The following is a 23,424-nucleotide window of genomic DNA, read 5'->3' as shown; positions in this document are numbered from 1 at the left end:
GCCCATCCCCGGAGAGCACTATGTCTGCCTCCCCTGCCTCCCCTGCCTCATGCTTCATACTGTAAACTCCCATTGAGTCAATTACCGTGGCACGCTCTTTAGCCACCATGGCCACTTACTGTAAGTGGACGTTGAGACAATTGGGTTATGACATGTACTGCCTTACAAAACGCTTGGAAAAGTTCCATTGGCAGCAGCATCTCCCCGAATAGCTCCTGCAACAAATCAAGTCAACTGGGAATCCCAACAATTAAGAGCTATTTGTGCCGCCCATCCGAACGCAGCATTCAGCCACTGAGCATTGATCCGCTGCAGAAACTAATCTGGATCAATCCATTCTAAAGTTTTTATTTCAATAAGGAAATACACCGAGCTGCTGAGATGTTGACTTTAGTAATAAAGATTAAAAATGTGTTGACCGAAGGCTTCATCAATCTGAGATCCTTCATTTTTGCTTCCTCGGAACAAAAGCATGCTGACTACACATTTATCCGCGCTACAAACTAGAGAATATATCTCAGCGAGACAAACAGACATATGGATGAACTGAGCCGTCGACATCTATCCTCATTGTGTCACAGACGGAGGGGGGGGGGGAAGGAGGGAGGTCATGGGAGGATAAGAGAGAGAGAGGGCGGGGGGCAAAAGGAAATAGAGGACTCTTAAATTTCCTCAGTGGGTGCTATTGTCCCAGGAGAGTATTCAAGGCAGGCAAAGGCTCTGCACAGGGAAATGGAACTCGGCATGCTAACTGTGACTTTGCATTCATTGTGAGGGAGACATGAGCGTCTCAATGCACAGGGTGACTCATGCAACCGTTTCATCTGCGATATGCGCCGGTTTTGAGCTCAGGCACAAAGACTCTGAAATGATATCAGAGTGAGATTTGGTTGAATTAGATTTCTCAACGCCCAGACGTTTCTATATTGGTAAGGAAAAATACTTTGCATTCATCACGGGAGTGGAAAGACAACTATTTTCTTCCTGATCTGGATTTATCATCAATAACCTGATTTCTATTCAACTAAAGGAGATCAGAAATAATTGTGTTATTTTATTGTTCAGCGGGGTTTATTTTGTATTATTTTTCCTATGGAGGAGAAACAGCTATCCGAGCTAGTCGCAGCTACGACGGCTCGATGGCTTTCGGAACAGTTTGCTTAAAGCATTTTCATTTAACTTTGTTTTGCGCGGCTCTGCGCGGCTCTGCCAGGCTTCTATAGGGTCATATTGGCTTATGATGCTCTGCAACTGTGAGTAAATATAAGCTTGTGTATTAGATTTGGGGCCTGAGATGAAATCTAATTTCTGTGAGCTCAGCGAGAGAGATTGCTCGCTGATACACATCCACACAATCCAAGGCCACATCTGGCAGGCCCCATCAAATATACATGAACCTCAGGAGAACATGATATGGCTGCACTCCCAAGTCCACAACCCAGTTTTGTTCTTGGAAAGGTGTTTGATAGCGACGGCGACATTTACTTTGATATTTACTCAATTTGCGCAGACAAACACGACGGGACATTGATCGTTTGCCGACGACTCGGTTACTGTCCGATCTCATGAGGACGCTGAGGACTAAGAGGCGAATTTTGTAATGGAGGCCATCAAGCACAGAGATGACTTGTCAGTGACACTTCATTTCAGTTATTGTTGTAGGCAGCTGATAACAGATTGATAGTGTCACAAACCATAAAGGACAAGTAATTAATATCTTTTGCGCACATCTCCATCTGGTGCAACAACACATCATATTGAATTTCAGAAAAACAAAGAAGACAGAAAACATCTCAATGTCTGGCGCCGTGTCAACCTCATTTCAGACCAGCCGGGCTAATAACACGGACTATATACGTTCCCATTTCACAGCAGCACTGCAGCCGGTTTTCGATTTTGGCAGGACCGCATGAAGTGTATTTTTACCTTCCTGTCAAGCTCTGAAAAGGCCAAATGGGTAGTGGTGGACAGTTTCTTCACCACCTCAATACCCAAAATTGTGTTGGCTGCTTACAGTGCAGCGGTGGAGCAGGGAGTAAAACGCAGAGTGACAGGCCGAGGTCTCGGCACAAGGGCAGAGAGCTGTGAGCTGAGCTATGGTGAGGAACAGTGCGTCCCTGCCCTGGCAGCCTCATTCACTATTTATTTGTGTGTCTCTTTTTGTATGTGTGTGTGTGTGTGTGTGTGTTACTTGCCGCCATGCTTGCCATTGTCATTGTGTTTGCTTATGTTGTGTGGGTCCTTGTGTGTATACACGTGCCTGCGTTCCGGTGAACCTTTCGTGCCGCTTGTGGAGCCGTGCGACCGCCTCACTGAGGTAAGAAAGGCGTTCAATACTTGCCTTTTCCGCCTCAGCGGTCACACTTAAAGATTATCAGTGTTTTATATTCAACCCAAGCTGTAGGCATCAGCGGAGAGAAAATACAAAAGGAAAGAAATAATATTATGGTCGTGTGAGAGCGTGCACTGTCTCCTCTCATGTTTTTTGCCCTCTTTTTCATGGTAACATGCCTTTCACTGCAATCTGTCCGTTCTCATATATCCCCCTATATTCTCTCCTCTCTGTTGTGTCTCTTGCTGCCAGTGCCAGTAGGCACACAGCTGTAGCCACATGAAATCCCCCGGAGTGGGAGAGTTTGTGGACTTACATGCACACATGGCCTCTGCGTGTGTGTATTTGTGTGTGTGTGTGTGCCTGCATGTGTGCGGAGCTGAGCTAAGGTGAGCTGAGCAAGAAGGTGGGGAGGGGGCTGTTTACACAGGCCAACCTTTAATGATAGTCAATCCCAGGGGTCTGGACCTGTTATGGCCACTGCTGCCTGTGTGTGTATTCTAGTATTTGTGCTCATTCATACATGTTTGAGCAGTATCGCTGTGAGTCTGGTGCGATGTGTGTGTGTGACTGCTTGTCTATCAGTTAGACTGCATGCTGGCCCGCTCCACTTTCTCAATGTCAAGCTTACACATATTCAACAGCAACTAATGTCACAACTTGACACATGTTTCACCCACAGACATTCTTTTCCAGCTCACATTCAGAGTGGCACCACCAACACTACAGATAGAGTGAGTGGAACTGTCAGCTCCCATCACTACATGAAGACTTGACTCAGGTCTGGTCTGTCACCTACAGCTCAGTCAGGGTCTCAAGGTACAAGATAACACCTCCTTTCAAAAGAAATGACATAATATCACAAATTTTAAAATCATTTAAAATCATTGGAGAGGAATATGAAAATAGTTTGACAATATTCATGATCTGAGTATTATTGTCTTTGTATACGGGGCATATGGGGATATTATGTCTGTACAGTTGATTTCAATTGGCTTTTTTCATAGAGCACATGATTAAATGAGCGAGTCAAAGATGCAAAAGTGTTAAATATTCATACAAATGAATCAGGGTCTTGGTCTTGTGAACACCGGATCACTGTGACACGGTCATGTCTTATCGTGACAATTCACTATAACAGAGAAATGTCAGTCAAATTATCTGCTGTGAAGTAAGATGTTGATTCTTAAAAGCAAAAACCTTGAAAGAGCATGTTTCTACATTTTCTTTCAGTTCTAATGGACATGTAATTTATTTGATTATGCAGTGTTCGCCATATACGTCATTGCAAGTCATTACTATTTTTTCATCCCAACCAAATTAAACAAATCATTAGTTGCAAAATCATTGAATTGTACAGATACGGACCATTGATGACATTCAGTTCAATTGTATTTATCAGCTCTACTCTTAATAAGAACAAGTGTCTTTAGTGCATAAGGTTGTACTGACCTATTATAAGAATCTTAAACAATATATACATTTTTCAAGGAAGGTGATGTGATGTTAAATTTATAGACAATTAACACATACATGTCATCATTCATTCAAAGTCTGTCAGTCACACACTCTGTTGTTTCTATCCGCAGCTACAGTTACAGAGAAACACCTGGTTAGGGACCTTGTTTTGTTCAAACCAGTTGTCTAAAAGTTGTCATGTTTACTGCATTTTATGAAAAAACAACTACTGATAATATCGTTAATATACTGCATGTCATTTTCCTTTAAATATGGAAAATAATAGCAATTTCTTAGTTTGATTTATCAGCGCACTGTATCACAATAAATATCAATATGTACATAATGTTAAAGTGGGTTTTATTTATATAGCAAATTAAATAAATGACAACTCAAGATGCTTCCATACTTCAAATAGATAAAAAAAATTGTATAAGAACCAAATTGACAAAGAACATTCCTGCTTATTTATTTGCATAATTGCATCTTTGACAGCTTATCTCTGAGTGTACAACATTATATCCCCTGTCCTCAAATGAAAAGATGCAAGGCAGAGAGTGTCTCTTTAAAAAGTTGTTGATGAATAAACATGGTTTTGCACAAAGAAGCACCGTCTACTTATCCTGGTTGTCTTATCACAGGTGAGAATATTTTGTATTCTGTGTGCGCTGTTCCAGAGCACATTTGCACATGACAGCAGAGCCTACGGTTGCTGTCATTTACTGTAAATAGCTTAGAGCATATCAATTCTAGCACACATTGATTTCTGTCAATCTCCCCCCCACGTCGCTGTGCACTTTGTGTGCGTGTATTTCTGCACGGGGGAATGTTTGCGAGTAGCCTTTGTTAATTCAATGAAGTACTTCCACGATAGCATGTTTTCCTGTTTGAATTTTAATCAAACATGGGCGGCCCTCTTTCAGCCAGGAATGGGGTTTGGCTTTGACAAGGATGCAGTGTTTTTTGGCTCAGATCTATCGCTGTTCCCATGAACACCATCAGATATTCACAGTGCCATCTCTGATGTCGCAGCTCTCCAGCCCACTCGCCAGCTCCATCAGTTTTGACACAGAGAAACAGACTTGTGCTTTTGGGTTTCTGACAAATTACAGAAGTACAATCTAAAGTGTTTGAATAATTTAACATTGTCCTGCTTGGGGGAAATTTGAAAAGAAAAGAAGAAAACACCAGACTAACCCTTTCTCCTTTTAGAGTTTGAAGTGTACGGCATCATCCATCTGTCCTCTGGGATTCAGTAAGCTCGTATCTTTCTATATCTCAAGTGTGGAGCGTGTTCTGGTACTGCAGATGCCGGTGGCGGTCTCAGAGGAGAACTCTGGTACCAATACACCCCTTGTCATTCCCAGGATGTCAGGGTCAGAGGACAACATGGGCAGGATAGGTAGTTGATCCATAGAGGGAAGGTTTGTTCCGCACAACTCTCTAATAGAGACCAGAGGGAGAGGAGGAGTCGCAGAAGCTGGTAGAACTGCAGCACAGAGGCGCTGTTTCCCATCGAGTCTCCCTCCCCGCTTCTAATGAGCATTCTATTAGCAGCTAGGGGACGGATTTAGGCAGTTAGGCATACGGAGAAGGCTGGCTAACAATGCAAGTGGTTAACTAAACAGCTGTTCTCTCTCTGCTGCCACCTCCCATCCTCGGCTAATGAAGCCCTCACCGATGAGCAGGAGTCCCGGGACATGCCGGGGAACAGCCAGAGAAACCCAGACAGGGAAACTCAGTCACTCAGAGGCCTCGTAAAAAAGGTCGTGTGGAGGATCGTTTCACCGACAGGACAAGCAAGGCTCCAATTAGACAGTGGCTCAGAGGGGAACCCTAAGAATAGCACATTGGGCAAGCAAAGATGTATCTATGAGCACTCTGTGCCGCTCTGTGTTCAGAGAGTAAACACTCCTTTGCATTGTTGTTCCGACCGGAAAACGGCAGTGTCTCTGACGCCTTTCGCAACGGACAATAAACAGATCACTGCGATGATTTTTGTGAAACGTTGCGTCGCTACATTTCATTATCCTCTGCAGTGTGAGTAGTGTTCGCAGTGGTGGGCATCGATCAAGATTAGTGGCATGCCATATGGGTTTGTCAACATCTGAAATACTGCGGAGGCTGCGTGCTCTTTAAACAGCCTTCACTTAAAAACAAGGAGAGATGCTTCAGGAGTGAAGCCTATTTTTCATTTAATAAAAACACGCCGCCGCACTATGTTCGGCGAGCAAAGAGCAGTATTTGTTTTGGTGAAATGTTTTGCGTCTGTCAAAGTCGTGACTGTCTGCCGAAGCCCGGGTCACCTCCTAATGATACATGGGTTAAGATTTACTTTGCATGTATTATTCTGTTTTTTTCTTCTGTCAGAGCTGCCTCTAGTTATAAATGAAGGGCTGCTGAACGTTGGCCTGCATCACAGCTCAGGTGGGAGGTGTCGACACGTCTACACTTATATCTAGCAGTAATTAGCCAGGTGTGCTTGGGCGTGAAAATAGAGCTTCTTCGCGCAGCTACGTTCTGCCCCTGTGTTGCATACTAAACTGCTCATCATGAACAGCGTCTGGGAGAAAACAGTCCGTTTACGTTTGCTTTAATCTGCATTTGTTAGCATACGGATAACATAGGCGTCGCGTTGAGAGTCTGTTTGACTCCTTCTGTACGTTCCTCTTTTTCCTTTTCATCTACAAGACAGAAGCCTCGCTGGTTTCTGATCCACGTCGTTGCCGTGCTTTGTCAGCAAACACATCCTCAGCACTTCCTGCAGCTGCTTCACAATAAAAGCCTTCCAGCTGTTCGGGGAGCATAATGTTTTTTTGTTTTCTCTCTTGTTGCTGGAGTGCTGCATTGATCTGCATCAATCGCACAAGTTTTCCAGTGAAAACATACGGGGACAAAACACTGAAAGCCTTACATGTTGACTCAAGAGTAGACGACTGCTGTAAATATAGTACTTCAAAACAATTTCTGTTGATGGTATAAACTTGTGTTTGTTTGTTCCTTGTCTTTCGGGGTAATTACTCTGTTTATAATGAAAGTTAAACTAAAATTTCATAATTCCGTTGTTGGGAAAATTATGGATTTCAGAAATAATGGGTCACAATTTTAATTCTTGACAGGAAGTAGCTGTTTCAAAGCCCTCTTCGTGCAGTAAGAAATTAGATTGTGGTCGCGAGATACCAAATTCTTATTTATTTATTTATAAGAATAAGCTAAAAAAATAGAAAGAGTTTTTATAATAAAATCCCCTAATATTCGCTAAAAAACAAAATAAAAGAACATGAAATTTGTGTCTTGAGTTTGGATTCGGAGGGAAATTTTCAAATCCTTCTCATGAGGGCTTTAAGGTGCCCCAGGAGGGCTTTTTATGTTAAGCGCCTGCACAGAGAGTTGAATTGTATCTCTTAGTCCAGCCACTGTGGACTAATCTTTTAATATTGATAAAACCGTCCAAGCCGTGCATTTTGGGGGCATTTCTATTGAAGACAAATTATTTTTGAATTATCTTTCTTACTAAGAAAAGGCAGTGCACAATCCTCCAACAGTAACACCAGAGCTGCACATGTGCTTTGTTTTCCCTGTTTTTTAATCCAACACCTCTGAGTCATACTGCCTCCCACCCCACCTTCAATGTTAGCCAGGTGTGAATGACTTGCTGTCACATGTGATCAGATGATCTGTCGCACCAGCTAGTTTGTTGAATGCATGCACCTGCCATTTCAGCCCAATTTAACATGCAAAGGCTATTTCCTTCACATCTAACTGCAATTTTGCAGCAACAGGTTGCCTCTCAGTCCAGATGTTAAGCAAAAATGAACCTTGTGACTTGACGTAGAATTTACTATCCACACGACAGAGAAATTGTCTTGGAAGTCGTGCCAAAGCACATTGGCTATATTGTTCACTAACAGTTGCATTTGATTTGGTGAGTTGCTCTCTTTTACCACTGAAGAGGATCTATAGCTTATGTTACCTCTCTAAGCTAAAAATCTATTACAGCCTTGCAGGCCTGAGAGCTAAAGATTTAGTCTTTTTGTCAGGTTGCACAATGTTGGCCCTTTATAGTGGAGGATTCTGCTTGTCAGCATGTTTGCCGAAGTTCCTCTCATTGGGGATTTCATTGTGCTCAGACTATGCAAATTTCACAGCTAGGGCTAATGCATTTGCACTGCCCAGAACTGAACGTCTTGGTAGGGAGGCCGCAGCTTGAGACTGCATATGTTCACTTGCTTGCACGCTCACACATTGGACTGTTGAAACTTACATTTACAGACAGTGCATTATGTTAGTGATATGGATCTAGATGTCATACATGAAACCCTCTGATGCCCTTTGTTACAGCCTCTCATTCAGCAACCTGCAGTAATTCAACTGATGTTTTTTTTCCCTGTGCAAGACTTTTTTTTTTATCACACATTGAAAAAACGATTTTCCTGCAGAGACCGCAGCAGGCAGGCTCTATGCAAACAGAATTATATACACCTGTGTGCCTATTAAAATGGAGTAACCAGGTATAACATTTCCTATTTCAGAAAACAAGTTTCAGAATCATCCCAAAGAACAGTCTGTAAAACCTGTTAATGTTCCCACTCCACTGCAGAAGATGTACATAAATCACATGTTCTGCAAACCTGCGAAAGAGATAAGGAATATGGTGGTGCCCTCAAGCATGGCTCCACAGTATCGGTCTGTTTCTCAGGCGTGTGTTTTTCTTGGAGCAGGGATGAACAGATGTACAGACACTGAAGGACTGACCCAGCTAGCTGCAGAGGTGAGCTGTCAGCAACAACACGCAAACGCAGAGCGCTCGTGGTCATCATTAAAGGGCAAAGTTCAGCTAATTGCACTGCAGTCGTTCATCTGGCACACAAACATGGAAACAACAAACTATTTAATAACATGCCGATCAAAATCTAGCCAGTAAATACATTTAGTGAACGGACACTCATGCAATCCTAGGTTAAAGAAAAAAAGAAACAAAAATTGTGCAGTGAAGAAGACAAAAACAAAATGCAGAACAGACGGTGAAAAAGAAAAGATGGATAGAAATAATGAAATGTGAAAACAGCGTATGGGAAACTAGTGAGCGGTGGCAGAAATTGGGCCAATATGTGTGGAACCAGAGGGAATGAAGGGAGAGTGAGAGAAAGCGAGAGATGGAGAAGGTGTGAGAGGAGGAGGGAGGTCAGCAGAGATGCGGAGATGGGCGGAGGAGGAGGGGGAGAGATGAGCCCCCAGTGCTCAGCTGTCAGTGCTTCCTCTGCAGGTGGGGCAGGAGGAGTGCCAAGTCCCTCTCTCCCACTCACACAGACACCCATGCATCGCTCTATAATGGATGCTTTACACTGGTGCCAGAGAGAGAAAGAGTGAGGCAGAGAGAGGGAGACATGGTGAGAAGACGAAAAGAGAGACATGGGGAGGGTGGGTACTGGAAAAAGAAAGAAAGAAAGAAACTGCTATGAGGAACAGGGAAAAGGGAGCAGGGGGAAAATGCCTCGGAGATTGAGGCAGTGCAGACGAGACAGACAGACAGGGAGACCGATATTTCCATCAAGTCATTATACCAATCAGGAGAGGAAACAGACGAGACCGTCTGGGAGCAATATGATGCAGCTATTGGTTTAATTGATCTAAAGCCTAACAGGATCAAACAATGGCGGGCTGCAGCGCTGTCCCCCCTCCGCCACGGCCGACTGTCACTGTCCATTAGGAGGTGTATGAGTGCGCCCTTGACAGTGATTTATCAAGAATGATTCGTATATGGCATCTACCTGAACTAATGACTCGCCAGCGTCTTCACTGGGGATTGCAGGTCATCAACAGATGACATATTCTGTAGTCACCTCGTTCATCAGCTGCGATTAGATTCCAAAAGCAATCTTGGCGATACATCACCAGATGGGTCTCATTGTATTGTCTTGCAGGATATCGCTGAGCGACATGTGGCCCACACGGCCCATCCGTGTGGGCCACATGTCGCTCAGGCCGCCAAACCTCATCGGTACAGTTGTGAATATGGGGCCACATGTATATCTTATATATGCAATGCACTGAGCTATTACCGTGGTTGATGGAGGCATGGATTTACTAAAGTACTCAATTATCCCCCGCTTCTTTCTCTGACCCGCTGCTCGGCTCTTTAACACCTATAATTCTATGCTTTATTGGCTCAACTACCTGCTGCAAGCAGAGGCAGACTGATGGCTGGACTACCAGAATGAACTGCCTTCACCGTTTTCAGGCAATTTGTCAATTCTTCATTCCTCCACTCTCTTCTGGCAAGGGATAGGTAAAGCTGCCTCCCTCTGATGGACAGCCCTGCTGGATATTGTTTTCAGGAGTGTTACCTTAAACTGGCTATCTGACCTCAGTAGAGTCATCTTTACCCTAATACCACCCCTCCCACCTCAAATTACTCCACAGAGCCTCCTTTTTCTTCTGCTCAATACATTTTCTCTTTGCAGGGGTGAGTAGTAAGGAGAGAAAAACCTATTTGCTGCCTGAATTAGGCCCCTTCCAAGTTCAAAAGAGAGTAATACCTTTTAGTTGGTGGGTTTTCCTCAATCTTTGTTTTGTAAAAAAATAAAGGTTCTCTGCCTCCGCTACACAAAGCCATTCAAAGAGCGACGGTAAAATGCCACATAGACCACTTGCTAAAAATCTGTTTGCTTTTTCCACACAATGACGCCACAGTATATGGCAGACAACAAAGCCGAGTAGTCAGCGTAAATAAATACAAGCATTCTTGCTCCACAGTGATGGCATCCCCCTGGTTTAATTATCGCTCTTGTCAATCGAGGTGGAAGAATACGGCACCTGACAAGGCGCGTCCCCATTCTCTCATCTTGCATAGGCCTTTTTCACACCCCGAGACGCACAGACACCTTTCAGCAAACAGCCGAATCAAACCTTGAGATGGAGGTCCTCTGTTGCCCCAAACACCCAGGTAACTTTACAGTGTCGAGTCTCTGAATGCCTTTGACACCTCCGAAATGGGGTCTATTCAACTTCGAGAATTGTCCCCGTTTTTTTCTCAAGCACAATGCATTTGCACAACAATGACAGCTGCATCTCGTATGAATAAGGAATGTGGTTTTGCAGCTATCTTTCCCGGTGACTCCAATTCAAAATCCAGCTCTTGCAAGGGGCCTTTATTTAATGCTTAAACTGCAGGCGATGGATGGCTGCTCCAGGATGCCGAACCCGAAAAAAGGAAGTCGACACCGAGGGAGGATGGATCGCACCCCCAGATCTGTATGATGAGCGCTCAGCACGGGGACGTCACGAAGTGGGGGGAGTGCAGGCCTGCAGGCCATTCCACAAAGAAAACCTCCCATGGGTCTCATTTCAGGGAGGAAACCCACACTTGTTATTTTCAAAGGTCACAGCCAGATGTAACATTACAGCTAAAGCAGTGATGTAGTGTAACACTCACACTCTCCTCCTCTGAGCATCTGTTGGCCTCCATTGTGTAGGATATAGGGTAATTTGGAGCAGTGTTTGTATTAGCCTTAGATTATGTATCAATATTTCAACATGCAGCAATGAATGAGTGCAACACCTCCTTACAATTCCCAGCAGTAGCACCACAACAGAGTTAGTGTTTTTCCCTCTGAGGACAACTACAGGCCTGCTTGTACACGGTAAGTGATTGTCAGAGCAGAAGTTAGGTGCTCATGGCAACGCAGCCTTTGAATCCCACAACGGCAGCACTGTATCTGCCAGATTGACAGAGGCAGATTGATTCAAGGTCCGGTAAATGTTATTGTCAGTCTTATTTCCGTCACACTGCAGGTCCACATGTTAGGTGCATGCCAGAAACAGACCAGTAATCATTTTGCGAAGATTGTGCAGAAAGAAAGCAAACAAAAGATGACTCAGACAAGACCTTACAAGGCAGTGCGATTCCTCACCCTCCTTCCTCTGTTATAGGTAAAGTCATGCAGGTGGAGACTCTCTCTGAATGTCATTAATCCTTCGAATATTGTGCATTTACAATGTGATTAAATTATTAAGAATAATTCACCCTTCAATGTATGATATACATGTATTTTAGAAAGCGAGTCTAGTCACATGTTAACCTGTAGATTAAATATCAGAAATGAATACACACAAAATACTCACACAAATTCAAACAAGTCCCAAGCTGCTTTAAGACGTGCACTGAAGTCAAGACAATTTCTGGAGGGGCTGCATGAGGGAACGCGAATGTCTGAGTCAGTTCCTCCGCACATTTTCCTGTTGCTGTGAACGTGTCTCACTCGCACATCTCCTGCTGCTCTCCGCATATGTGAAAGTCAAACTCTGGACAGACCCAATTTTCCAACTAAAATTTTCAAATACTCAGATTTGTTTGCTTGACTGTTTCTGGATCTGGAATCAATTAGTTTATGTCAGATTTTCAGATAATCAGAATAGTTTCCAATTAACTAAGCTAATCTGATTGACTACATGTATAATCAGTTAATTGTTAATCATAATAAATGTGTAAAAAGCAGCGCTCACAGTTTTATGCACTCACACAGCTATATATGAAACACTCTCTACCTCTCTCTATCTCTACAGTATACCAGTTATAAAACTATGCAGGAAAGCAGATAACTTACTAACAAATAAAGAAATTCATTAAAATAAATAAAAGTTTAATTAAAAACATAAATAGTGCAAGGTGTGAGGGAAGAAACATAAAAGTCATAAAACCTCATTAAACCTTGTTTAAGCAACTGATGTGATCAAATAGCTTATATTTACAAATGAAATAAGATTCAACTTGATTTCCAGTAGTGTAAAGTCTATACCATCAAGGCACGATAAACGTTTTTATTGACAAATTATTATTATGGCTACTTCTATGAAATAACTGAGTATGACGCATGATGCTGTATCTTAAAATTGAAACACACTAACAAGTACAGATATAAAAATAAATAATCAGACAATCACAAACTAATTGATACGTTTTAATGGATTAGTGAGGAATTTTAATCGGTTAATCAAATAATTTCAAGCACTGACTGTATTTATTTATTTATCAAGTCTTTATCAAGTTGGTACGTCAGATGAAATGCATTCATTGGATTAGACTTTCTGCTCCGTCCATCATTTATCCTACTAATCCTCTAATAAGTGCAGAGCTACATTTCTGGGCTCATAATGTAAATGCCACATTCATTCAGATGTGTGTGTGTCATTAAAGTTTAGGTTGAAGTGTTTCTTAAGCAGCCGTTTGTCCTTCAGATCATTCACTGACTCTACATACTTGATCATGAAGGCAGTTTGTGTCTCACTCTCAAGTCGCTCCAACAGAGGCCCGAGTTATTCAGCCAATCAGCCCAAGGAAATTGTACAGTAATACATCAATTCCTATGACTTCCAAGTCACATCCTTTCCAAGACGACCTGAACCATAAATCCACATCAGAAAAACCCACAGGAAGTAGTTCACTATGAAGAGCAGCCATTAATAATATCTTTATTATCTCCGATTTGATTTGAATAGAATGTCCTGACGTGACAATCTCTCCAATCCCCTCTGACTTCACATCCCACAATGCTCCTATTCACTTATATCATCTTTTATTCTGTGGATTGAAATACTTGTCACCCTTCCCTGAAAACCCAGTACCTGTATGCCCCTTAATACTTATGGTTCAAGTGGTTTCACTGGTGTCCTGCATTAAAAAGCCTTGGTACTCATTGCACCACTGCAATAAAACCCAAGCATTTAACATGCACATTTATGGTCCTCAATAACCCAGAAGTCTTAATAAAAATGAAAGCTGACATTGGCATGAAGGATCCTCTACACTAGCTGTCTTTAATGTCCGAGACGTTCCATTAAAAGGGGAGCACTTCCTCCGAAGCAGAGCTTTTATCCTGATTGCTTACAGGAAGAGAGGAAAAAAAAAAAGAAACCAAATGACCTTCAGTGCCTCTACAACTAGCCCTTCCCTCATATGTGCTTTGTGGGCAGATATCCCCGCGTGCACATACTCGGACCGCTGGGAAAGGGACACTGATGCAGACACATGCATGGAGATACAGTATGTTTCCTGAAGGTTGTGTGGGGTGAAACAGATGTTGACTCGCATTCAGAGATATATGCACAAATGCACATCTGAGTCATCTGCCACTTGGTATTCTGTACACGTGCGTAAGAAGCTATCTCTCTCTTTATATCACAACGATCATTAGGAGATAGAGAAAAAAGGCTAAATCTGCATGTTCGGTTATTGCCCACACAATGCCAGATAGATAATACATGGGACTGGCGAATGTCCTTGCTTCTGGACTTCTTCAGCCGTTTTCCGTTTGAAGCTGGAGAAAAAGAAGATGGGGAAAGAGATTTCCCTCCGTGGCAACACAACTGTCGGACTACATTTAATAAGCCGGTCAAAAACACTCTCCTGCTGAGAGAGACTGCTTTTAATGACCATTCTCCTTCCAAAGTCTCAGATGTGCAGCTAGATCACTTGCCATGTAGCACACAAGGCAGCCATCTTATTAATAGCAACGCAACAAGCATGCTGCCGACCGGGGAGCAGATACGTGGAGAGGCAGGGAGGGAGTGAGGCACGCTGGCACATGAAGAGAAAGCGTATATGGCTTATATGCCTTTTCTGTGTGCGGAGGCGGGGGAGACAGATGGGTGCAGTGAGGGGGGAGATTAGATGAAGGAGGCCGGGGCAGGGACCGGGGTCTGAGAAAACCAAGCCTCAAGAGAGGGCATCCAGGCCAGGAGGACGAGGCTCGGTGATGGATGTAGCCTGTGACTGGAGCCCCCCGGCACGCCCACATGGAGAAGCAACCGGGGCCAGTCCAGAGGAGATGGCAATCATAGAGAGAGAGAGAGCGAGATTGAGAGAGAGAAAGGCCAGAGGGGTACGGTGATATAGGAGGATCCAGCTTATTAGAAAGGCTTCAGGAGGAGCATATGAAGTAAGTTGTCGTTCTGCCACCAACAGGCATAAAAGGAGACTCTGTTCGATGGAGAGTCTATGCACTGTAGGCAGTGATGACAGACGGTGTACAGTAAGAGTGGGAATACTGTCATTAAATACACCGACACACTGGGGAGCTCCAGAACACTGTGTCATCCCTGATTTACTTCCCCTTTTTTTTTTGACCTGGGCTTCGCTTACCCCACATCTGAGCAGCAGGTGAAGGAAAATGTTTGTGTGTGAGCGCACGCCTGTGTGTGTGTGTGTGTGTAGAGATGTGAATCATATGTAAAAGTAGCAGAATTCAGTGTGACACCGCTATTCTAAGGAGCGTGTGTGGATTTTTTATTTGTCTAAAAAGTCAAATCAGGACATGAGGGAGGAGCAATGGTGCATTGTTCAAAATGTTCTTTCCTGACTTAATTTACATTTGGAGTGCAAACTAGGAAACTTAATATAAGGCACTTTTCCTGCGATGCAACAGTGTGCGAACGGAAATAGGAAACTATTACACAAATCCATTACTAGAGGCCACCTGAAACCAGGTGCGCTCATGCCACAGTGTATAATTCATTTGATTAAAGATTTTTACAAATTTTTTTTACCGCTATGCGCATGCAGACGCTTTGATTCGTTTCTTGTTTACTGCGTTGTCTTGGCAACGGGAACATCCAACCACTTTTTTCGCTTTGACGGTTACGACTGTAGAGGAGGGGCAGAGCACAGCGGAGGTTGTGAAAGCAGGTGCAAATAGACATTTCTTCACTCGGATTTCCTGTCTCATCCTGCAGCCCACTCCAGTCCTAAACTTTATATAATTACATCAATCTGTTCTGTGAGAGAGACTGTGAGAAATCTGATTGCCATTGGTAACATTCGCAGCAAGAATCCTGGCATGATAGAAGGCTTCCTGTTTCAATTTCCTAGGATCCCTCAAGTTTTACTGGCTCCTTTTTTTTTTTTTATCCCATCAGTGGGGCATACATTTTCATTCAGGGGAAAAAAACAGACCCGGTAATATCCAATTTACTGGAAGGCAGAGGAGATGGTTTCAGTGGCAGTATAATAACATGCTACATGGAGCGTAGCATTATGGAGTATGAATAGAAAAGGCATTTATGGTGAAAATTCAATCGAAAAGCAGTCATCATTCATCGGAGGAAATCAAGGCAATTAGTAACACTTTAATGCAAATTTGAGAACGCAAAATAAATCACAAATCCCTGGCACTGTGTTGGAACCCAGAGAAAAGCCGCTCAAATGACCTCTTTCGAATGCACGTTGGTCTACTAATCAAAAATCCAACTAGAGACATTTTACTCTGCCTAGTGACAAGAAGAAGAACTGTGTGTTTGTATGAGTGTGTGCGGTGCTTGCCGGCTGTGCTAGTCTCCTGACCACAGTATCGTCTGAGACCAATCCGCTCTCCAACGCAAGAGTGATTTCTTTAATGTAGTTCACTTCTGTGTAATGTACAATAAAAGCCCCGCGTTACGTTTCCAACCATGTGTGTCTAAAGCAGAGTTGTGGCTTGTTAACATGTTCACAAGCTGTCTACCAAGCGTGGCTCAACGTAAAGATTTCTCATGTGGAATAAAACCACAACACAAACAATGTGGGAAAACAGAGACATGGCTAGAGACACTGCTATCAATTACAGGAAACAAGCAACCAGCCAGCTTTTAAACCGAGCGAGGAAAACATGTAATAACTCCAGCTTAAGGATGATGCGGTGTCCATTTGGCTCTGCAGGGTGCACTTGGAGGTTGACATTCATGGTCGGAGCTGAAAGCAGCAGTTCATTCACATGAGCCAAGGCACTTCCTGCAAGAACTTACATTTAAGCAGTTGGGCTCCATCTTAATAGAATGATGCATTAGAGGATCCTGAGTATGAGGGAAGTCTATCCCATGTGCAGGTTAAGCACACATGCTGCATTTTGTATTAAAGACATGGCCTACTTGGGCAGTAAATCATCATGAAGTGGCATTAAGGTAGCCAGCAGATAAACAGCATTGCTTACAACGAGAACATTGGGAGTCTGTTTGTCATTTAGCATGTGGCTGCCGCTAAAAAGCTCTCCCTGGCACACACTGTCCTATTTTATCTTGCTCACAAAGACACGTTACACCTACATGTTTATTTCTGACATGCGTGATTCCGGCAAACCAGCAGAGTGTGTCAAGTCCCACATGTGGTTTCAAATCTGCCCTGGGGTTCCAATTTCCCAATGCGAATGAGTGACAGGGTGATTTAAATGCAAACACCTGCCTCTTAAAACATTCACTACTCCCCCCCCCCCCCCTGCTGTGCTGTACCTTCAGAGTGGTGGGAGAGGGTGAGCAGGCTGACGCAGGACGCTCCGATCCCAGAACCGAACACAGTGATGCGGTTGGAGTCGCCGCCAAAGAAGCCGATGTTCTCGCTGATCCACCTCAAAGCCTGGATCTGGTCGAGGAGCCCATAGTTTCCTTTGGCAGCCTGGTCACCGGTACTGAGGAAGCCTGCGAAACATACAGGGATTAAGAGATTAAAAAACATGCACAGATAAAATCAAATGCAAACGCAACATTGTTTTACATATTTAAAATGAGCCTTGAGCCAAAATAGAGAAGTAGGTAGTCTGCACGTTGTAGTAACCTGCATACACAGCTATTTATTTTCCATGTGCACCTGCAACACAAAAGGTTATCCACAATGGCTAACCCCGCCCCGATTTTTATCCGACGAAAATCACTCCAGGTGACAGCAGCAGAGAATTTGTGACTTATTAGACGACACGGCTGTTGGTAAAATAGGAGTGTGCGTGACCACATGTCATCTGCACCTTATGGGAAATCAATGGCACGTCTCCCTGGGTGTACACCTATCATCAGATATATTGAGCAGTCCTGATGAAAACCTTACAAAATCTATGAAAACTCCACGGACGGGGAGAGAGAGAGAGAGAGAGAGAGAGAGAGAGAGAGAGAGAGAGAGAGAGACAGAATAAGACAGGATAATAAGATTTACAATCATTTTGATGCTGCGAACACCTAGATATGGACTGTGACCTCATTATATTTCCTATCAGAGTCAGCATCTTCCTCTGGCAGCGTCTGGATTCCCTCTCATGCTCATGTAGTGCCACATACTTTCAGCCTAAACATTTACAACAGCCACTGTCCGTGCACATTTTCCTCCGTGTCTGTGTAATCTGCTGTATGATGCTTGAGTTGGACAGCGAGCCTCTCTTGGGCACATCCGAGCTCCTGTTAACACACCTCCCTCTCGCAGCTGCTCTCCGGGGCCTAAGCCAAGCTGAATGATGGGTAATCGAGAGTCGCGGGAGAAGATCAAAGGCAAGCCATCCCCGAAGTCCCCACAGTGGACTCAGTGTCCATCAAACACCTGAACATGCACACGCGGTGACAGCTGGGAGACATGCATGGAAACCAAGACCCCTCTCTCTTTAGTGGCAATATCGGCAAACACTTCACAAGCAATAAATGCGATGGTGGGGGAATGTTCGCAAGCATCCAGTGATGGTCCCACAGCATTGTTTCTAACATCTATTTCATGGTCTATGCCTCCATATAATGATAAGCTCTCTGTGTTTAAGTCCTAAGGGTGGGTGGGAAAATGGAATAGTTTTGATATCAGCAATGCAAAAAAAAAGATCAAATCGGTTTGTTTTTTGGACTCAGGTCAGCCCAATGATGCACACTGTAGATAACACACAGATAAGAAAGCAGCTGCTTCAGGCTCATTAGCTATTTATGGCGTGTTTGTACAAAACAGGATGCATGTCTGCCGATGCCTACTTATTTCTTTCTCTTTGTGTGAATCATAAACTACAGAGGGCACAACCTCCTGCCCCAACCCCGGCAGCACACCCGCCTCGCCCACCGAGTGCCTGGTGGCAGCAACAAAGAGGGTGGGCAGGGGAAAGGCCAGGCCTGATCATCGATAGTAGAGAGGCGGTGGCAGAGGAAGCAAAGCAGGAGACAAATGGATCAACAGATGGTCTCCTTCAGACGCATCCCTGAGGATGACAGAGCGGCAGGGCACATGCAGAGAGAGCGAGTGAAAGAGACAGGCAAAGGAACAGAGACGGACACGGACAGAGGGGCGACTCGATCCAATTGAGGAGCTTTTCCTTTTCTGTTTCTCTTGCGGCTGCTCCTCCCGTTCTGTCATAACCAAAGGACAACAGCTTTTACAACCCTCGCCTGGGTGGCTGTGGGGCTGGGGGGGTGGGGTGAGAGGAGACTCTCCCAGAATAACCCTCATTTGCGAAATGGTTCACACTTCACCAAGTGTATGTCAGATGGGTTAAGAAATGTCAGGAGACTGGCAGGTAAGAGGAATTCCGTGCAACTGTTAGCCAAATTGAAAATATATAATAAACATTATCTATTTGGCACTGCGACATGAGGCATTACTAAATGACAAAATGTAAATCATTACAATTGGATCCCCAGCTGGCAGAGTGGAGCGCAACTCAATAGTCTCATCTGCTGCGACTCTTTGTTTAGCCGTGTTGATTCCTTTGCATCTATAAATGAAACTGGTCATTAAACTGTGCATGTGGAAGACAGTATCTTGGACAGGATGCGCTGCGGGCACCGTTTAAAAAAAACAACATCTAAAATAGCCGCTGGTTATGTTTTAATTGGAAAGGTGACCAAAATTATTTTCTTTGCAAAGCAATTATGATAGCAAAAATAATTGTCTTCATGCATAGACTTTTTTTTAATATATATATACATATTTATAGCAGTCTTTCCTGTGTTCCTGCATGTGCTCTGAAGGTGTTCAACCTTTCATTTAATGAATATTTTCTTTTGTTCTTCACTTTAGTATAACTGCTGGCCTTTAAGTCAGATTTTCGAGAAGAATGTACAGAAACATATTAACCTATCTCATACTCCAATTACTTAATACAGACACACATTACATATACGGATTCCCCTTTGTCGCTGGTTGTAGTTATCTTAATTTCTCCTTTCTCATCCGGGACTGGATGATAGATTTCCACATGTAGCAGATGATCCCCATCTGATCAGCACTGCGTGGGCTTTGGCTGCACATGAACCGTGATGTGCACTGCACTGTGTTCACAGCTCCCACCTACACAGGACCTTGGGATTCTGGGCTGCCGCTTCTTGGTCAGGCTCGTTATGTGCTTGACTGCGTTACTCAACCTGACATAGCGCAGAGCAGTGCCGCCATACAATAAGATTTTAATTATAAAATATTTGTTATGATTAAAGAGTATTTTTCATCTTTGTCAGATGCATCTTCATTAGATGCATGAATTCAAATCAGTTTGCAAATTCTCTTTCAAATGATCTGACCAATCGACTTTGGCACAAACAGCTTACATAATTACAGTGTGTCCCAGTCAAGTTAATTCAACAAACATGAAATATTAATTAAATAGTAAAGAGCTCGAGTTGATCTCATGCTTTTGCAGGAAAGTGAATACAAATTAATTTTTAGAGTGAATTAATTTCTTCGGTGACATGATTAATTTTGCCTGTTGTGAGTTGCGTTTAGACATTTTCAGACCCAATGAGTGAGGCGAGACTCGAGCCTTGCTGTAAATCCACAGGAGGAATATTGTAGTCAAATATGGTTTGCCTGATGCTTTCTTCTCTTTTAAAAACAAGACGCTGTTTTCTGTACCAAGCTCAAGTGCTTCAGTGGAAAATGTTTTGTTAGGACGGAGGACGCCGAATATAAAGAACTACACTGGAGAAAATCATATAATGATCTTTTTTTTATGCCAACCCTCTTAAATCATGTATGCCAAATACAAAATATATTTAACAAGATCTGTGTAGAAAACAGGTTATATAAGCATCACTCGTAAAAGGTCACGTCAACAAGAAGCGTCTAAAATTTTCTCAGAGGCCGAAACAAAGATTTCCAAATATGGAGCTGAACCTGCCCACACGTGTCAGCTGAAGTAGACATGGAATTTGCATGAGCGTCTCTTATTCACTGCAAACGGGCTGTATGAGTTAATAACAGTGATTCTGTGCACTTTCCTCGCATGCTACAACTGTAATTTGTCCAGACTGATTACATGATGTGTTTTTGTATCATGCCTCAAAGCTGCTCTGCCTTGACAGTGATGCAGTGCACTTCTGCCGTATGAAGAACCTGTATTTTCTCCTCCTGGCAGCGCAGAGTCAGAGATTCAGCGCTGATCTCAGTCGGAGTGGCAGCGGTGACCATGGACTGGTCGCAGCCGGGTCAGGTCGCGCCTGTCACCTTGCATCGCCCTTTGCTGGACCAAACATTGTGTGTCTGTAGCACAGCTCCCCCCCCTGTGAGGAACCTGGTCGCCCCTGTCACCTTAACATGATCAGAAGGTCGGGTAATGTGTGCAGTGTGACAGCGTCCCCTCTCTGCAGTGTTTGAGCTTCAGCCTCCACCGTGCTGCAGCAGACGAGGACGTTCCAGGAGACCACGGATCAAATCTACTACCTCTCCGTTTCCACACAGTTCCAGTAATGTGCCACAATCATGCCACAGTTTATTTTACAGGCAGCTTGGAACGTGCCGCCACATATTGCGTTTTGTGGATTTGGATTTGTTGGTCATAATTTGTCAATAAGCACACGCCACTATCTCAGTCTAAACTAAGCGTCTCTGTTTCCTCCCGAGCCGCGGCAGTGATTTCCTTTAGCCATGCCTCTCAGCATTGATATTGCTCTATTGATTATGATTTAAATGTCTGTTTCCTATACGCCGGGCCATAACTCACAGTGTAGCGGAAAGAGGTGATGATAATGATCGCTCCGACCCTAGACATCTCTCTTAGCCTGGTCTCCCAGATAATGGAATGTGTGTGAAGTAATGGCGGAGGGCGAGAGAGAGGCGAGGAAGGGTGAGGGAGAGGGCAAAAGCTTGTTATTGAGCTGAAGAGTGAGCTTACACATGGACAGATGGAGGGAACGGATAGGGAGGCGTAGAGGAAATGAGGAGGAGGAGGATGGAAATGACAGCAGTGACGTAACGGAGGGAAAGTTTTCTGGTTTTCTGTTGGATTCATTCTTGCTTCGACTTCGCCTCTTTCCCTGTTTCTTTCTCCCTCTCATCCTCTCTCTCTTTGGGGCTGGCAGTTAACAAGGCTGTCTGTGTCTTAACTCTCCTTTTGGTACTCCCCCCCCCCACCCGTCTCCCTCTTGCCCTCTCCCTCTATCTTTTCTCCCCCTCTGCTCTTCTCTGGGGAAATAAAGGCCCACACAGTCACAGCCTTGACAGCCTCCCCTAAGAATCCCCAACTACAAAAGAGATCCAACTTCCCCCCCAGCCAGGCCCGGGCTGAATGGGAGCCTCTGGGGTGTGGATGAGAAGCAGTGGAGGAAAGGGGCCACCCTCCACACAGCCACATAAAGGGCCTGTGTGTCAGGCTCATGATGAGCAAGGGGCATACCCAGCGGTCCATCCACCACACAGGGAGTCATTCCCACAAGATTGATCATTTTTCCTTTTTTTTTTGGTGGGGTGAAGATTTCAGCACACAGACAAGACCCAAAGATAAAAAAGTCTGGGTGAAGATATGGGGACAGGAGGGGAGGCGTGGGCCTGAATGAAGGTGATTGCCACTTGGATCAGTGTGCAGCTCCTGTTTACAGCTCGCTGCCCAATAGCACGGCCTGAGCACAGTCGGATCTGAGAGCAGGAGGGCGAGAGACATAGAGAAAGAGAGAGAGTGAGTGGGAGGGGGAGAGAGAGAGAGAGAGAGAGAGAGAGAGAGAGAGAGAGAGAGAGAGAGAGAGAGAGAGAAGTGCAGGCAAGTACAAGAAAGCCTCTTTATGGCAGCCTGAACACTGAAGACCATTTACCCAAAACCACATGCTTGTTTCCGGTGGGAAGAGAAAATAAAGACTTGAGGGGGGTAAAAACTTTGATTGTCACTCCTACAAATGATTACTTCCGTATTAATAAATATAGCATGATCGCAGAATGAGACTAGAAATGGTGAAAAGAGGAATTTATGTATGAGCCCCCGGGTTCCTGCCGGCCTCGTCTCAAATCAATATTTAAAGAAAATATCAGATCGCCTCAAATGGCGAAAAAGTCATATGATGTTCCAGGGGCCCGACCCCTCGACACTGGGCGAGTTCAAACTGAATGATAACGCGCTCACTAAAGCGCTGAGAATGTGAGCGAACCGATGACTAACAGAAACCTAAATGCTTCGGCTTGAGTATTAGTCTCAGACACTCGGCATCTGTAGTGACACAGATAGATGTGGAGTGTGCTGCTCGCTGAAAGGTGGATGTGCTGAAAGGCGGACGGCGCATGATGCTGGAGATAGAGCGCTGTGCGTACTGTGCATGCTGCATACGGACCGAGCCACTCAGATGGAAAATATAGTTTGTGTGCAACAAGGCACTGAAAAAAATAAACAAAAGCAAAATGTCAAGATGGAAAATGTGCGCTGCACAAAGACCAAAACTCATCTGACACGTATCTGAGTCCCTAAAACCCAGATCTCTTACAGACTGACGAGGCCCTTATTACAGCAGACAGGGACGGAAAACAGACACTGAATGTTAGAGCTGCTGGTGCACGTGGCAGCTGCTGCTCGTCCTACATGTGAGTTCGGTGCTTAATCTGATTGTGTGATGCGTCCCGGTGGTCAGGCAACGCTTTTCAAGGGCTCGGCTGGACAGCGGCCCTGGCAGCAACTACA

General features: G+C 44.2%; 1 protein-coding gene across 6 annotated transcripts in view; it reads right to left on the bottom strand.

The window, feature by feature from the left end:
- LOC117768974 (neuroligin-3-like) overlaps positions 1-23,424 on the bottom strand; it is a 145,217-nt gene that overhangs the window by 48,263 nt on the left and 73,530 nt on the right. For all 6 annotated transcript variants that reach the window (XM_034597509.1, XM_034597512.1, XM_034597513.1 and 3 more), the window contains one exon: positions 17,048-17,233. In XM_034597509.1, coding sequence (XP_034453400.1) covers positions 17,048-17,233 — 186 coding nt within the window. The remainder of the gene's footprint in view (positions 1-17,047; positions 17,234-23,424) is intronic.

The sequence above is a fragment of the Hippoglossus hippoglossus genome, chromosome 10, assembly GCF_009819705.1.
Source record: "Hippoglossus hippoglossus isolate fHipHip1 chromosome 10, fHipHip1.pri, whole genome shotgun sequence".
Lineage (NCBI taxonomy): Eukaryota > Metazoa > Chordata > Actinopteri > Pleuronectiformes > Pleuronectidae > Hippoglossus > Hippoglossus hippoglossus.
The sequence above is the reverse complement of the archived record's forward strand: the minus strand, read 5'-3'. Positions and strand labels throughout refer to the sequence as shown.